Source organism: Phasianus colchicus, chromosome 2, assembly GCF_987193195.1.
Source record: "Phasianus colchicus chromosome 2, bPhaCol1.hap1.1, whole genome shotgun sequence".
Taxonomy (NCBI): domain Eukaryota; kingdom Metazoa; phylum Chordata; class Aves; order Galliformes; family Phasianidae; genus Phasianus; species Phasianus colchicus.
In genome coordinates, this window is record NC_143437.1 from 82,460,345 (window position 1) to 82,478,889 (window position 18,545).

The following is an 18,545-nucleotide window of genomic DNA, read 5'->3' on the forward strand; positions in this document are numbered from 1 at the left end:
AGGTCAAATTTAGAGAAGGGTAAGCTCTCTTTACAAAGGCATCTCTTGACTCTTCCTCCAGATCTCCTTCCCAGTTCTGTGGAGGCACAGCACAGCGAGGACAACAGAAGCTACTGAAGTTCTCTAATGCCAAATTGATAAACTAATAAGCTAATAGGGGCAGCAACATTTTAAAAAGATTTTAAAAGATTCAAGAGAAAAGCCTATCATATTTCAAGCAAAAGGGATTACAGCAATTAAGATAGGAAAGGGTAAAAGTCTGAGTAAGGATATCATCTACTCTCTAAAAGAACAACAGAACTTCCTCCTTGTCCAATCAGACAATAAGTACTTCTTTACAGCTTAAGTTTTCAGTCAAATTACTCAAACATTTCAATTCCTGGCAAGTATATATCTTTCCAACAAAGAGTAAATAACTTTCAAATCACTACAAAACAGTCAATAACGTGTGGAGCAACTCTGTGTGACAGAAGGCATTATGGACTTTCCAACATCAGCCATACAACCACAGTGAAGTGTAAAAGAATGCACTACCTACCCTCTTTGAAACAAATCCACATTGAAGAATTTGTGGAGCTCCACGGAGAATTCTACCATAGCCTGAACTTCACTCATGTTTATGAGGATGAAGATGTCAAAACTTGTCAGCACCTTAGTTACTGAAAACAAACAGAAAACAATTTTTTAAAAACATATGCATAGGGCAATATCTAGTTGGTCCTTATAAAATGAAAATGCTATTATACACAGTTTCATAGTTTCCTTAAATATACATTTCCTGTGGTAAACACGAACAATGGATATGCCAAATCCTGCCCAAATAACTTGTATCTTTGCTGAGGAGGAATCAAATATTATCAAAGAAGTATCATGATATGATTAGCATAACACAGCCCTGGAACTTCCTGATAGTTATGTACTGCAGCTCTGCTCTGGTAATTGGTTGGAGAGAGGGAAAAATACTGCCATGAAGGAGACAAAGAGCATGATCTCCTTCCAGCCCTTACTGAAGCAGAATGGCCAAGCAAGTAGCACTACCTCAAGTCTGATATGAGGATAGGGATAGCTGAATTACAGTGTGGTCAAATAGAAGCTGTAAGGCCTGACAGGAGCTGCAGGACTTTTAAGTGGAAGACTGGAGAGGAGAGGCAGGAGTTAAGGTGGGCAACACCCCGATTCTCAGTCAATCTTTCTTAGTAGTAAAGCATTAATTCTCATTGTCCTTTTTGCAGCCACAGACTGGCACCATACTGTTAATTTACAATTGCCTGCTGATACTTAAATTAAAATCCTACAGACTTTGATGAGTTCTGCTGTTTTTCCTTCAACAATATCAAGTGGATTAATAAAACACACTACCTTTTCTGCAAACATCTGTCTTCAATCTTTTTAGTTCCTGCCAGGTTTGAGAAATAAACAAACAAAAACCAAAAATGGGCAATCCATCACTTACATTACCTCCCTTCCTTCCCATTTTGTGGGGCCAGGTGGGGGGGGGGGGGAGGCAGGGGCCTATGCCCCCTGTCATGGGCATAAATTGATCTAGTTAACTCCGTGACAATTAGTCCTCCTTCTGGCTTAAGCACAGAAGCAGTAAACCCAATACCTGACCTGGTCTGAGCTCGAATAGGTTATGGGATTTTTCTGTTTCTGCTATACAAGCTTAAACAAGCAGGTGGGAGTCTGTGAGGCAGCAGGTGGTACTACTGAGACTGAAAACAGAGTAGCTGGCAAAGAAAAGTCAGCCAAAGCATAACAGTCTCTTGAAAGCAAGTTACCTGAGGGGGCCTACCTACCAACCAAATTATCTTGGCCTCTGACACACGATAAGATTTACCTTGCTGTACTTTCTCTAGAGGAGCTGGTTTCAAGCACCACAGTACAGGTTTAGATTTTTAACAATAAACAAGCAATTCTAACCTTTATCAAGGTGTTCAAGGACACTTCACTACAAACAAAGAAGCAGTAGCTCAGTACTACTGATGTAGCATAGGGAAAGAGGAATTTTGCTTCTGAAACTGAGCTGTAACAATAGGAAGAATGCATATCAAGAACCCTTCATGCCAGATCAGAACTACAGCACGTAGATCAGAGATGCCCTGCTGGCAGGCTGCATGCAGCCAAACTCAGCTAGCAATGTGGCTGGGCCCCTGCCCTGTGCCCCCTGCCCTGGGGGTATCTGTAACTCCATTTCCATTCAACATAAATACACTGCCTGGGAATTTTCAAATGGAGTGCACAGAGCTGCAATCAGACTTTCTACTCAAAAATCTGACCACGCTCCTTCACATTTATAAGCCCTATCGTGCCAGAGAAAAACATTTCTCCTTTCACAATCACACCTTATTCATGTCATCACTGTTTGGCAGTACATACATTTGTGAACAGCTATTGTTGAGGATGAAGTAAAGGAGGAGCAAAATTTCATCAAAAATCTCAAGAGCTCACTAAGAATTACAACCACAGCCATCAAACCAGCCTGATGCATCAGGGTCACATTTGCCACTAGCTCTATGTTTTTGTTGCTCTCTTTTGTTTCAATAAAAAATACTAAAGTTAAAAAAATCTTTGTAAGCTTTGTTACTTATATGCATGAACTTTATTATCTATCTTATGAGGGCTGCTTTGAAAGTAATGTCTTATGATGTTGGCCCCTGAAGCCACAGGTGGATGTTGGTGGTATGGCAGTAGGTGCTGAACTTTCCTGCCAATATTCCAAGTTGTTGTGTGACAGATGGCAGCAGAGAGGCAGTGTGACAAACATGGCCTCTGACATGGAATTGCGTATGAAGGCAAGGTGTGTCACTGAACTCCTCCATGTGCAAAAACAGGCATCCACTGACAATTATCGATGCTTGCAGAATGCTGATGGAGACCAAACAGCGGATGTGAGCACAGTGAGGCAATGTGTGAGGCATTTCAGCAGTGGCAACAGTGGATCATCTCCAATGGCACAGATTTTTACAAGTGCAGCATGCAGGCTCTTATTCATCGCTGTTGAAAATGCATAGCTAATGGTGGTGACTATGTTGAAAAATAGTGTTTTGCAGCTGAGCTTTCGCTCGATCAAATAGCATCACTGTGCTCTTTGTATCAGTTGTTGCAGTTTCTGTGGAAAAATATAGGAGGTATTACTTTTGGAGCATATGTTGTGTATGTGGCCCAAGACAATTCCTGTTCACACAATGTGGACCAGCCTCAGAAAGGACCTCACTCAAAAATCCTCAAAAAAAAAAAGAAAAAGAAATGGCTCAAGAGGACAAAAGATGCCACAGAGTTGTCTGAGCCAGCCTGCATTTTGATGAAATGGACTACTTTTCCATGGGATGAAGACATCATGTCATCACATGCCTCAGATTCCCCAGCACTGATGGCACTGTCCTTAGTCCCTGAACAGCTTGGCTCCCTCTAAGAGGAGGGAAAACTGCTTCTGCAGGAGTTGCTAGCCAAGTAGTCACTCCCAAATGCTTCAGGGTCTGTCACCAGGCAGGAAACTCTGGACAAATTCAAAGGTCCGCTTTATGAATGAGTTACTCAACAACAAAAAGCGCTCCCTAGCTTTCTCATCACTGCCAAAAGGACTGTCCAACAAACCTGTAACATTTCTGTACCGTCTCATATGGCTCTGCCTGGGGCCACTCTCTCCCTGTTCTTTTGAGCTAACTCAGCATCCCAACCGGCTCACTAAAGATTGCTTGGGCAGGCACCATTGCAGACTTGAACACAGTATTGCTTTCTGGTGCACATTTTTGTGAACTGTGGCTGAGTAGTTCTTGTTGGTTTAGCAATTGATACTGGCACAAGGCAAGGATGCCACTTTCCCAAATACAGTTGGTAGTTGGGCAAGTACTTTGTTACTGCTTTGAAACATATGGTGCTGTGTGGTTGCTTGGCCTTTGATGGAACAGAAATGTTACAGGTTTGCTGGATGTCACTGCAAACATCTGGGACTGCAGTCTGCCAGCTGACCTCTGAGGATGGTTTTTTTCTTTGCTGAGCATCAGTTTGTTCCATGAGCTCTTTAATCAGGGTGAAGGGGATCATCCACTGTCCTGGCTTGACAGAAACCCCATCCTGACTTTCTGTCAGTCTTTCATAACAGTGCAAAGGAAAACAGAGTTTTTGAACCGTAACTGCTGCATGACATTTTCTGTTATAAACATTTTAAAGGGGAAACTCAAACTTGGAGAAGCTCTTTGACTTTTGTTTGCTAATCACAAAAAAATCCAACTTAAGAAATTAAAACTTGCATAGAGTTATTTCTTTGTACATTTTATTTATATTTACAGCTAACTTTGCATTAACATCAATAATGTTACATGTCCACAATTTATTTCAATACTTAATGAGTTGATTGTTGTATTTTAAAGCATATGATTAGCATTCAGAAACCGAGGTATTGAACTGAATGCTGTCCTGCCTGCTTGCAAGAAACAAGAATCCTTCATCAAGAGCAACCACATTATGAACGACTGAGGTTAATGCAGCATATAAACAGTATCAGAGGAAGTGACAACAAATAGGAACATCCTAATACACAGGGTTAAAACAATCCAAGAGTTTCACAATTCTTGGTGGCTACTTAGAACTTATGAACAATCAAAGCAGCCGATAAACCCGATAGTATTAAAGCATTGAGACTGAAAATCTCCAGTAGTCACTTGATCCAATACTGAGGACTAAAACTTCACAATCCTGAGGGTTTAATTCCACAAATCTTTTCTTAAGGAGAAAATTTCCTACATATCCTTGCCAGTCCATGCTGCTCCAAACTAACTCATCACTTCTTCAATTATTCAAACTCATCTTCTCTGGGGCAACAATACAAAATGGATCAAAGAAATATCATCAGATTGTAAAAGTCCACCAAAAAGAAAAAAATGTTTTTTCATTTTTTTTTTTAATTAATAATTTTAGTAATACTTCATAGCAACTACATCAGAGCACCTTTGAGTGCAATGAAAAGACAGATGGAGGTATGCAGAAACCTCCTAAAGCAGTTTTGTTCTCAGTGAAATGCCTGTCAAATAATGCCATTAATCTGCTTCTTGGACTGGGAACTGCAAGACAAAGCTAAGAAATAAAACCATGGTACATCCAAAAAATATCTTACCTCTACTGGTAAATACTCCATTTTAGTACAGTAATTAACCAGTCATCCAGTTCTTCACTATTGCTGTCAAAAGCATACTGCTTGAACTAGAAAAGAAAAAACAAATCAAAACAAGAATGTTTTACTAAGTGCAATCTCTCTGGAGCTTTTTAGTACTAATGTTCTTTATTCTCCCTCCCTGTGTCCTCATATAATGAATTCTCTCCAGCAAACACAAATACATACCTTCCACCACCACTCTCCCATTTGCCCTCACCTCCTACACCACAATTTTCAGCTTTCTGCAAGTGCAGCAGTCTGACACCTACTTTTCCAAAATGAAGCCAAAAAAAAAAAAAGCTTCTTGAAGCTGGTGCCCTGGCAAAGCTGATGTTGCCACATTTAGTCAAACCACCTCTGTGTGTGCTGAGGAAATTCACTACCAAGCTCCCAAAGGGCTCCCCACACCCTGCCTGGTCTCCAGAGACAACCCCAGATCACCACCAGTGACACAGCAAGGAGGCAGGAGGAGATTCTTCGATTCAAGTTGCCAAATACATCTCATGTCCCCACGCGGCCCCACATGGTTATGTAGAGGAGACAACCTTCAGTAACAGGTCAGATGAAATGTTCCTGTTAAACCCTGTGTCTCTCCTGCTCAGGAGACAAAGATACCCTGGCTAAAATTCAGGAAACAGGCCCTAAGAACATACTTCCCTAGAGAGAACTCCCCACTCTATCTGATATCCTTCAGATTTTAGACACAAAGAGAAAGGAATGCTTATTTATGCTTTCTTAGAGGAACTTCGTGTCCCTTCTGTATGAATTTCAGAGAAACACAAAACCTACTGCAACTTGTGCAGGCAAGCTGTGAAACTAAACTGTTCTTGCTTTAGCTTCAGAGAAAATAGAGAAACTGGAGCATAAAAAATAAATTACCCGGATTTCTTTTTTTTTTTTTAATAGAAAATGCTTGTGCTTGTCATGTGTAACATAACATCTTCAACACTACAAAATATCTTTAATGCCCTGGTAAAATTCCAGTACCATAACATCGCATCAAAATGACACTGACTTTTATGACATTTATTGAACTGCACAATACAGACTGCGCCACAATTTGTTGTCTGGGTTACTTTTTAAAGGATGAAGCTCTTTTTTTTGTTTGTTTTTAAAGAAGAGAGTGAGCACAAAATCCTCAGAATAGGTAAGATTAGCCTTAAATTTAGTTTTTTATACTCCGTAGAAGTACAAACCAAAAGTTCAGAATCCTACAAATGAAAGTATAACAAAATGCTTATTTTCCTCTAGTTTTCTCCTAGCCTTCATCACTCTTCAAGTAATGTTTTCTTCTAAGTTCCTGCAGGAGCTCTGTACATCTCTCTGCCTGACCTTTTTCCCCCTTTATACTCAGAGATCCAGTATCTGCCAACACAAACTCAACCACCATCTATCTCTGTGCTGATGACTCACAGATTTGTCCTCCCCACCTGAGAACTGTCTTCAGTTCCAATTTTAGCTGTTTCTTGGACGCAGCCTTCAGCTAAAACTCATTGTGGCTGAAACAGAGATCTTACCCTGACCTACACAGCTATTCCCAATGCTTACTTTCAGAGCGTGCACGATAGCATGATAGCTCATTGTAAACCTAAATAGTCTTTTTTCATTTACTTTTCTCATAGACTTGACAAGACTATGCACAGGAGCTGTCAAATGTTACTATATGTGATCAGGAATGTTTTTCAACTATCTAGATGGCCAAAACATACCCAAGCTAATATCCACCTTTGTTTTAATTACTGTTAAACTGAAAAGTGTAATTTACTGCATGTATTAGTTCAGCATGATGCTGCAAAGAGCCAGCCTTTTATTTTGATCATTTCACCTCTCCTTCTGCATTTCAGGCTCTCTATGGAGAGCCCAGACCTGTGCATCAAGCAGAACTCAATTGTCTTCTTTTAAAATCCTCTTGGACGTGAGTAGCACCCAGCATCACAGCATACTGGCTGACGACCAGAGCTCCTCAGCACTACTACCAGAGCCCAGTACTCCACAATTAAAAAGGTGAGAGAGGTACATTAAGAAATGCTAATTGAGTTTTGGGTTGCATAAACATCACACTGTAAAACAAGGGAAAAAAACACCAACATAACGTTAAGCAGAGGTATCTAGGATACCTTATTCAAATTAACTCAATACTAAAAAGACAACACAACTACCACTCAGAAAGAACCAACAGAATAGAGTGCTTTATATAAGGATTTATTATTTGAATGAAGATAATACTGTCTTTAAATCTGCACAGTTCTCCATATCTGAATATAAATATCTCCTCTCACTTGAATATAGTTAAACAATAACCAAATACTGTAGGCTCAGGGCAAAACCCAACTATGACAGTTCTCTTCTGTAGGTTCTCTGAGGCTGTATTACTTCACAGACAGCCCCCTGCATTGATTCATTGATTCACCTTTTCTAACAAAGTTGGTGCAGAACAATTATGACACTACCATGGACTAGATAAACAACCACCAAACAAATTTTCCCACATTATTCTTTAAATTTAGAACCAATAACTGGCCCGCTGTGTTTGATAAAAACAACACACTTGCTACTTTGAGCTGACAACTTGATTATTCCCACTGAGCATGGAAATCATCAATATGTTGCACTTATTTCTTTTCTTCTGCCTTGTTAATAGATCACGTCTGCTTTGTAATAATTCATCTTGAACATTTATTAGGCTTATTCCCTTTTACCTTAGCACTGCACTTTGTCTGGCAAATGACAGGGTATTTCTAAGCTTCCTCATTAAAAAGTTTAACACGAAAACTTCTGTGAGCAGCAGAGTAACAAGCAGCTTTCCTGCAGATGCATTCCTTTCCCTCCATATGATAACCCTCTATCTGGCCATGACACCTTGACCAAGCAGAAAATCACACATCCTGCAGGTGCTTTGGACCTATCTATATCGAGTGCAAGCGGCCAGCTGCTGCAAAACAGACCACACAGCGGCTGACTTCTGTATTTTTCCTCCTAGATAGGGCATTCATTGTAGTTTCTCCCCTCTTCGGCTGTCAATGTACACTATACATCATCCTTAAGAGACCTTCTTCTCTTTCACATTTGGTGGAATTGAGCAATGGTTTCCAACAGTAATTCATAAAGAAAGAGGAAACAGAACGTGAACAAACCTAACTGAATACTTTACTTGCTTTTTACAAGGACTTCCCCTAAAAATATAAAACACATCTTAAAAGTAATGATTAAAAAGGTAACAATTAAGTGGCAGAAATTTGACTGCCATCAAGACCCAGTGAAATGCAGCACTTCCATGAAAAATGCTGGCAGTTCAGGATGTGTGCTGCCATGTAAATCAGCCCTTTGGTCCCAACCAGCAGCCAAGTGAGAAAAATGATGCAACTATTACCACATTCATGCACTAAGAGCCAAGGAGAGTGGACTTATTTTTCTTATAATTTCCACTTAATACAACCAACATATTCTTTCCTAACAAGCTTTTCAGAAGAACAAGATGGGGTAAAAAGAAAAATAGGTGTTTACTCCAAATATACAATACACTAAAAAAAAAAAAACAAACACAACACAACAAATTTGTAAGCTGTACTATTTTGGCTTAAATAGCAAACTGTGTAACAATATATTCACCATATCATAATCTCAAGAATTTAAGAAAGATGTACTATGTAGGAATTAATAGACTGGGAAAGAGAAGCTTGATAAAATATTTTGATTCTATTCAACTGAAGAAATTCTTCATAAAGGGTCTAGTAAGGGTTTCTTTCAGTGTACTTTAAACATATTTCCTTTTCCTACTCATAAAGCAAGAAAATCAACATTTCTTTGAATTCCATGTGCCAGGAAATGCAATGAAATGAAAAATAGCTCTCACGCGTACAAATGAACTTGGCATTAAAATGTCTGCAATGACTGTTGCTGTCATTACTCTGCAGTATTTCATGAATCAGAATAATGCTCGAGTCACTTACTGCAACTTCCTTCCCAGCACAATCAAATTTATTGTTAAAAAGATAGATCTTTAAGAGAAATAAAGAAGAAATCTATTGGTACATCCTCACTGAATTATTTTTTAAGTAGCAATTCTGTAAATAAAACATAGCACCATTTACTGAGTTAAGTCATTGTTCCCATACCTACGAGGTCACAGTTTGACAAGACAGTAAATACAGTTTAGATTTGACAGGTTGATTTTTACTGGAAGGCATCATGCCAAATAGTTACCGTCTTTCCTCCCACAGTAGGCAGTAAGTCAGAACAAATGATATATTGTGTACTCTTATTAACTTGAGAAACGTGATAGTTTGCCTGCCTGATCAAAGTTACAGTGCATAATCTGACAGTAAATCTGATCCAGGATCAGTGGTCACAAAGCCACATCCTTGGTAGCTCCTACACGAACACCATCTGTGGTGACAGGCTGGATGTGCCAAGATGGAAGGACAGGCGCTTCGCTCGGACCTTTCAGCAGACAGAAATTATTTCACTGACAGATGGGGGTACTGCATCAGAGCCTCGTTTATTTTTTAACACATAATGTTAATAACCTAACACAAAGTCACCTGACTTGGAACTGACTTTACAGGAATATATCTATAAAAATGTAAACTCTGATATTATTCTTTCTGTCACAGACTGGCTTCCAGTTTCCCACCATTTTAGCAAAGCAGATTGAGGCAAGCATTATTACACATAAATTCAAGTTAAAAGATTGTTTCTTTGATATTAAATGCAAAAAAAAAAACCCAACCATTATAATTCTGAAAATATAAAGCACTGTCATCTGCTTGAAATCTGCCCACTGCCTTTACTCAATACTGATTAGAGAAATGTCATAGCTTCTTATTTTGTTCCTTGATCATGATTTTTAACCACAGATTCTTCAAAGACCCTCCTGCAATTGTTTTGGTACACAAAGCATGTGTTAGCCTTACATTTGAATCTGTTTTCTTTTAGTATAATGCAATTTAGGTCTGACTACATGATGCAAACATAAAGTGAAGGACAATTAAATGGACTGCCACTGGGAGCACTGACCTCACAAAGCTAACGTGGTCATGGGAAAAGTATCCCAGAACGTGTGTTAAAACTATTTATACATCCAGTTTTCAGACATACAGTGAGGCAACCTCTATGTCAGTTTAGTGTAATACCTTATTGCTGCTTGTTTGTCTTACTAGTGACCAGGTAAGGAAGAACCCTGATGATCCCTGTTAGCTCAGATGGCATCTCCAGCAAATTACCTCCTGCTCAATTCCAAATCTAGGAGCACCAACTTGGAGCACATCTAACCTTTCTAAGTCTACATTATCACTCTTTTCTACCACTGCAGCCTGGTGTGAACCAGATCATACCCAACAGGAATAGAAGTCAGAAAAGAAAAAAAAGCATTAAATTGAATAAGATCACTCCTTGCTCTCTTTTATTTGCTTTAGAAGAGAAAGATCTGTCCATAGTTAGGTCAATATTAACACCTAATCCTGAAGAAATGAGCAAGAACTCAGCAAGAATTCAAGTTATCTCTCCCCATGAAATTATACTAGAACACCATCAGCAGCTTGACAAGCTCCCATCCCAGGTGCTCATTTCTATCTTCACAGCATCTCACTCCCACAACACATTGCTTGTGGGACAGCATTTTAAAATGAATTAGTTACCATTTTAGAATCATCTATTTTTGCAGAGCTCCATCAGATCACTTCCTTATCCTGTTTCAAGGCACAGCTCCACAAATAGCTCTCACCACCCCTGATGGGGAAGGGACGGAGAACTGCAGCAGGGAGACAGCAGCCCCTCACAGCTCCCTTCTTTTCACATCGAAAGAAGCCAAGCAAAGAGGGTTGAACGGCAGCAATTGTAGAACAATTTGCCCTTCTCACAGTCATTTTAGAGGTAAAAAAACCCTCCACTCCTTACTTACAATAGTTAAGAAATTGGAAGCAGAAAGGAGCCAATATAAATACTCCTCCTGCCCAGAAAGATACAGCCTCAAGAGGCTAATCACAAACTCCAGTCCATCTACTCCTGGGATGTCCCAATCCCTCCTCCACAGGCTTGTGTTTCACGGAAGGAAACAACAACCTGTGAGTCCTCCTGAGGGGCAGATGGGGGATATTCCTCTCCTGAAGGAAGCACAAAGGGCTGGGAAGTGTGAAGAGCTTCAACTGCGCCACTCCTTGGGGAGGCTCAGAGCCATGCTCTGCTTGCAGGATTACTGACTGGTGGTACTGACAGCCTCAGATGACAGCACACCTTTAGCAGGGCTTTTTCCCTTCCTGTCACAGAGGCAGAGCACCAGGCCTGCCCTGGCCTCCCCGGCACTCAGGCCTCACTCTGCCCCGACAGCACCAGCACTGTCCTGCCACTAAGGTACCAAAGGAAGTTACGTGCACAGTCCCTGTTAAACACATGAATACAGCAACACTACAGAGTTTTGCTTTTGCTTATTCCACAGCTTAATAGCTTGATGCCCCTCTTCCCTCCCCACATGCCACCTTCCTGACAGAATAGCATTGACTCTGATGAGCTGTGAGGAGAACTGACACAAGTGCAAAATGGCACTGCTGTGCTTGGGAGCAACGTGTTCAAAATAACACCAACTTAATGATCACCTTCAGCACCTTCAATGGGTAGACGTGAAGGGTTACATCAAAACAAAGCAGCAAACTGATTTTGGAATCAGCCTGAACCATGACAGCAATTACAAGGCATTGCCTTGTAAACAATTTTGGTAATGTTGAACAGTTTCTGTTCATCCTTTTTTTTTTATTCCTACAATTTACTTGTCATATTCAGTCAGAAACTTACACACTAGCGTTTTTTAATCACTGGATTCCTTATATGCCCCTTTCAAATATGCAGCAGCTAGAATAAGGAAAAACACAGAGAAAAGAAGCCCAACTACCAGGAGCCAAGTTATCAGAGGTTTTCCCTACTCTGAGGATGCATGGATTATGAGTTTTCAAACAGACCCATATCGCTGTGTTTGAGAGGGACAAACTCAAAGCTTATCATCCTGACTCCACATTTATCTTCCAATCTAAACTTCACCAGCTTTCATAGATCTCACAAGTCAAAAGACAGGTACATTCCTGTCTAAACTTCTTGTCACCAGCCAACAGTCAAAACAAGCACTTGTAGCCTGAGCTGACGTTCAAATTGCTATCACAGTATCACAACGTCCTTTCCACAGAAGGGATCATATCTGAAGAACATGCAATGTAAAATTAGTGCCAGGTTAAATCCGATGGCACTGAGCTTCTCCCTGAGTGACAAGGGCTTTTAGTAGGAAAAGCCCAGCCAGACATGACAGCATAAGGCTGGAGGTGCAGGTCCCAGCTTCCTCTGTTACGTCTAGTATTGACCTCAGCTATTATAAGGCTTTCATTCTTTGCCATTTTACATGAAAAGAGGTAAATGCAAATTTTCTATTACGTATGCCCCATTGTTCTGGCACCTCCAATATCCACGCTACTATTGCATATTTTGATCCAACTTATTTCACTGAACTGAGGGATTTATGGTCAGAAGTGCATAAAATCCCAGGCTCTGGAATTATCTGATCATTGATTTAATCTCAGGTTGCCCAGAAAATTTAAAAAAGAAAAAGCATTTATGGAAAGTTAGATGGGCCTCATACAGATAGGCAGGCTAGATTTAAATGACTAGATATACAAATACCTTTACTCATGAAAGACAATTCTAATCTACACTACTTTGTTGGATTTTTATTTATTTATTTATTTATTTTTACAATTTTTTACAAGGAAATCTACAAACATGCAGAAAAATCAAGTGGCAACTGAACTGACAGCCTGGGAAGAAGGCATTTTCTGCAGAAAGTACTTCTTAAACCTATAGGAGAGCAAGTACTACTGCATATCTTCCATGAGCTTTAACAGAAAGAAAATAAAAGATATACTGTGAGTCATTCTGATATCAGAATTTCAAATCCTTAGAGGGATACTTGCTTTACTAACTTCAGAAAACCATCTAAAGCAAAAAGAGAGTTCAACTTATTTTATAATGAGAAAGCAGGATTAGTTGATCTAGTTTGACATCCTGTATGTACAATAGGTAACAAATGACCAACGGCACAATCAGTAAAACATCAGAGTGACAAATTCATTAAGTTAAAACAAACAAACAAGACTGTGATTATAAATAAGCAGAGCTGGATCAGAAAAACAAGAAGTCAAAGGCAAGGCTTCCTGTACAACTGATAAATGCTGTGGATTTTTACTTAAATCTAAGAATTTGGGTGAGGAGAGGGTGCTGGTGATTTATAAATGACATTTAGCAAACTAGAGGCTTTATATAGAGAGACAGATGTGTTTGAATATACATATATACAATTATATAACATTAGAGTTAACAACTGCGTAACTTTTCATTTTAAAAATATATATATGAAAAAGATTGCTTTTAATTTTCCTGATATAAGTCATGCAACTTAGGAAGGAAGAAATTCCACATTTATTTTTAGTAAGAAATATTGATAGGGAAGACTTCATGTTTTGCTTCCAACAAAGGATTGTGATTCTTAGCACTGAAAATGCACCCAAATCCAAAAACTCTAAAGAAAATCCATGAATAGAATTAAAGCCATTTCAGTCCGTTTTCGCATTTTCAACCTTTGTTCTGCTTATAAACTGAACTCTTGGAGGCTTCACTCTGCTCCTTATTTCTCCGCCTGTTCTTTCCAAGAATAGTGCTGTCACAGATTTCCTGCTTGAAGTAAACACAGTTCACTCACCTAACTTTTCCCCGACCTCAAACTACAGCAAACTATTTCCTCCCTTTCAGATTTTCTTCTTGTATACCCTTTGTTGTATACTCATGTTACCACAAATGTTCCACGTATTGTTCTCTGAGGAAGACAATTTGTAAGACAGACTTCTACAAACATCAACTACACCGCGTTACCAACATACCACCAGCTTTCGCTAGAAACGAATGCATAAATATTTAGCTGCTGTGTTCATACTTCTACAATGACAGAGCTTTCCATGCACAATACTTTGAGATATATTCCATGAATGAGCGTCATCAAAATGTGCTTAGTAAAATGCTACAGTAAGCCAAAATCAACAAATACTCAAACTTAAAAGCACGTGCCTTGTGACACAGAAAACATAAAGCACATGAATGTTAGCAGAACACTGTTTTGCGTGGCTTTGCTGCAGAAATGGCATCTACTCAGAAGCAGTATGACTGTAGAAAGTTCACAGGGAAAAGAAAAAGCAGCTTTGAGTGTATTCGACCGATCAGATGCAGTCTGTTGCTCCTCCTGATTTAAACCAGCAAGATGCAAAGCCTTGAAGGCTCCTATATACCACATATAACACATTCCAAGACACTTTTCATTAGAAGATCACATTTTCAAAGCTTTTCCACCAGCAGGGAAAAATGAATTTAAGACTAATTCATGATTAAATAAGTGTTATGTTCATAGTTTAACCAGAAAAGAAATGGAACATGCTTGTATTCCACTTGAACACTTTGGCTACGTGCTTTCTAAGCCAACACCCTGTCAGAGGTAGCTGACATACAGCAGCAGGCTTGCAGAATAAATACCCATCATGAACAATTACTGGTCGATACACAGATGCTACTTCTCTCCCCGGTCATGAAAGCAATATAAAGCACTAGTGAGATTGTACTTTTCCACAAGGAGGAAAGTGGGAGGGAGGAAATCCCACACAATGCAAATGCAACACTTCAACCCTGGTTAACTAGAGAGTGTCTCCCACCAAGGCTACCCTTCAGTGGCTGGGAACCAGTGCGTGCAAAAGAACAAAAAGATTTCAGGACAGAATACACAAAGGAGAGGATGAATCATTTAACAAGCAAGAACAAGAAGCACCAGCTTCTATCAGTAACAACTTCAAATATTGAAACAGAATCAACAGTAGTAAGAATTCCCAACAATTTATTATAATTATCACATTAAGATCCACCTTTGTTAACAGCTTAACTTTCGCATTTGTTCAGGACAGCATTCACACAAAGGCATCAGCACTCTGCATTACATCTATGAACATCTAGGTACCTGTCTCCCAGCCTGGCACAGACATTTAGCTTCTCTTCAAGAACATGAAACAGTACTACAAGAATCAGAGCTGTGACAGGGCTCCCACATCTCTCTACCTGCAGTAGTTCAAGACTTTGCCACTCACAGCAATCCACTTCACCTCCCTGCCAGTGTTTGCTTTTCTGGCCACTTCCATGTATAGCCAATACTGTCAAGAGGAGCTTGCACCAAAATACAGAAACATCCTGTTACAGTGTATTAACAACATCTTAAACCACAACAATTAAGTCCAGCAGAGGCTCAGTCTTTCTTGATGGACTAGCAACGACAGTGAATCCAGCAGCATGAATTTTGATTTTTACCCCTCTTTTCTTCTTGGGAACTATGTTTACTATTCCATGTTGTATAAAATGCAAGAGACAGTCCTGGAGACAAGATCTGGAACAAAACTACTGTTCTTATCTGCATGGGGGCTCTGGTGGGTTCAGAACAGACACTGAGGCTTATTTCTTCTGCAGCCTGAACAGAATACAAGATGTTATTGTTGGGCTTTTGCTGAACTCAGAACTAAATTCTACAGCAGTGGAACTAGATTCAGTCAACAAACATACTGGGTTGTCTGGCACGTTCCTCAGAATCACAGTTTTGAGATTTTGATTCCTGCATTCACTTGACCACTACTGATTACACATCAAACCTTACCCAGGCCACTTATACTTACTATAGCTTAAAGTGAAGACAACAAATCAATTTTACTAATACAGTAGTTTCACATACTGCTGCGAATGACCAGTTTTATAGGACTGTATGTCACATCAAGCAAATTTAAACCATACCAAAGAACGAGTTCTAATATAATCTTTACCGATTACTGAAGGAGAGCTGATGCATTGACCTATGCTACTTAAAGAGGGAAAAATGAGAGGCACCCACCAAAGCATGGGCTCAGAACTGCAGCTGATCCCTGCTGCGTCAGATGCAGGTACTCACACTGCGACTGCCACAGTCAAAGAAACAGAGCAAAGTGATGATGCTGTTACATTCAGTTTAAGTATATATAAAAATCCAACTACAGCCTGGTTTATTGCTCACTACCTGCAAAACAGCATTTTCAGTGTCAACGGGCAAAGAACAGTTGAACGGAACAATACAAACTACGCTGAAATACTTAATTTGTTCTTTCACAAACCAACATTTTTTTATCCTGAAAAAGCCGTAACGTTCCAGCAGAGCTCAGCTTTCCTTTAGCAAGGGCCAAGCACTTCTTCTCCACAATCAAAATGCTCCATAAAACATTCAGGGGATTGATATGTAATGAAGAGCAGTACAGAGCAGTGTGGATCACGCCAGCAGCATTTCCTACTGATTAGCCCAACGAACAAAAAGCAGTGTGTGAATTTTTGCTTGCCTTACCCACACGTAACTCAGCAATAAGGCAGCTGCACTTCTTAAAGCAAACCCCGCTAAAACATAAAGGCCACTTACACCCAGTCACCTGCTAAAACGATAAGGCTTAAAACAGAAAGTTTGCTTACTTTTCAATCAAAAAAGTCCACTGCAAGGAGCAAAGGCCCCGAACACCTCTGTAATCACAGCATTCATGTGACCGTAAATCCCACAATTGTATCTTCAAATCAGCTATGTTATGCAACTTCCAAGCGGCACGCTTGTAACCTATAAGCACGCAATAAGGTGTCCACGCAAGTTCTACGGAAAATGTTAAAAACCTCCCGGAACACAGCAGAGCCGCACTGGAGCGCTCGCTTCTCCTGCAGGTTCTGCCGCCAGCGCTGTGCTGGGCTTACGGTGCCGGGGTGGCGGTGTGGTTCCGGTGGGGCTTTTGCGGGGTTATTCCCCCTCCCGGCCCGGCTGCTCCCAGGGCCGCCGAGCAGCCCGGACCCACGGGGCCGCACCAGGAAACACCCGGCAGCTGTTCCCAGCGCTCGGCCGCCAACTTTCGGCACTACACGAAAACGTTAAAAAATAAAAACTATCGTTCCAGCTCCCGACAGACAGACAGACAGTAGTGTTTCCCAACGCGGGCGCGGCGAGCCCGGCCGGGCGGCCGCCTCTCGGGCACTTCACCGAGGGAACGAGGTGGAAATTATTCCTGACCTATTTTCGGAGCGATAAACAATCGGCGCCGGCGGAGCGCTGCCCGGGCACCGAATCTTCCCGGCCGCGGGGCGAGGCGGGTCCACCGCCCCCCGCCCCCGTGCCAGCAGGGGCCGGGCCGGAGCGGCGCCGCGGGGGTCCCCGCACAAACAAGCCCCCTCCCGCCATGCCCTCGGCGGGCGCGGGGCTGCCGTTCGGCCGCATCCCGGCGGAAGGGGCCGGAAGGCGGAGCGGGGGGGAGAGGGGGAGAGGACGCGCCGCGCTCCCGCCGCCCCCGGCCCGCCGCCCCGCGCCCCCCTCGCCGCCGTCCCGCACCGACCTGGGACGGAAAGGAGCGGCCGCCGCCGCCCGCCGCTCAGCCGTCGACTCCTCGCCCGCGCTTCCCGTTCGCAGCGCAGTCCAGGCCGCGGCAGCAGCGGGGTGGCGTAGCGCGGGCATCCGCCGCCAGCGCCCGCTGCTCCCGGAGCGGCCCGCGCCGCCGGCGCCGCGCGGGGAGGGGGGGCCGCCGGGAGCCTGCCGCGCGCCGCTTCCTGCCGCCCGGCGCCGAGGGACGGCGGGTGCCGGAGGGTCGCGGTGCCGCAGCCTCGCGGCCGCCTCTGAAACAACGATCTCGCGGCTAGGCGGAGGCAGAAGCCGGCGGCGGCGGAGCCCTCGGCCGCCGCCGCATCCCCAGCTCCCCGCCGGGCTCTCCGCGCCGCCTCCGGCTCCGAGGAGTCGCTCCCGCGGCGCTGCTGGCAGCCGGAGCCCCGCCGCCGCGCCCGGCTCGGGCTCTTGCTCCCCCTGCCGCCCCGCCGGGCCTCGGCTCGGGCTCCTCCCGCGGCTCCGCGGGGCCGGGCCGGGGCGGAGGGGAGCGGCCGGCAGCCGGCGGTTCGCGGGCGGGCCCTCAACCTCCCGCGGGCCCGATCTCGGCCGTTCGGGCCCGATTCCCCCGGGGACCCCTCCGCGGGACCGCGCGCACCGAGCGCCGGGGGGGGCGGGGAGGGCTTCTGCCGTGGGCACCTCTGCCGGGGCTCGGGATCCCCGGGGCACGGGGGGGGCGGGGGGCAGCTGAGGTGCGGGACGCGAGCTGGTGGTGGTTGGTTGAAGCCCTGTTTGGGCAACGATCTTGTGAGACTTCTGGCAGTGTATCGCAGCGGAATACAAGTAAATGGGCTGTGATGAAGCTACTTGTCTTAACGCGGAGGGGGAGAGATGCCGCGTACTTCAGTCTCCCATTAACAAGTGCAGCGTGCAGCCTGTTAATCAGTTGTTTTCAGTAGTTCTCTG

At 42.8% G+C, this 18,545-nt stretch overlaps 1 protein-coding gene across 3 annotated transcripts in view; it reads right to left on the bottom strand.

Moving 5' to 3' along the window:
* Nucleotides 1-17,746, bottom strand: part of FAM135A (family with sequence similarity 135 member A) — an 82,745-nt gene extending 64,999 nt beyond the window's left edge. For 2 of the 3 annotated variants that reach the window (XM_090136194.1, XM_031611308.2), the window contains exons 1-3: nt 17,599-17,746; nt 5,114-5,199; nt 539-659 (exon numbers count right to left, since the gene is read on the bottom strand). In XM_090136194.1, coding sequence (XP_089992320.1) covers nt 539-615 — 77 coding nt within the window. In that variant the 5' untranslated portion in view covers nt 616-659; nt 5,114-5,199; nt 17,599-17,746. Of the gene's footprint in view, nt 1-538; nt 660-5,113; nt 5,200-17,279; nt 17,424-17,598 lie in introns of those variants that run through there. The other variant, XM_090136193.1, reaches the window with a different exon arrangement.
* Nucleotides 17,747-18,545: the final 799 nt, after the last annotated feature.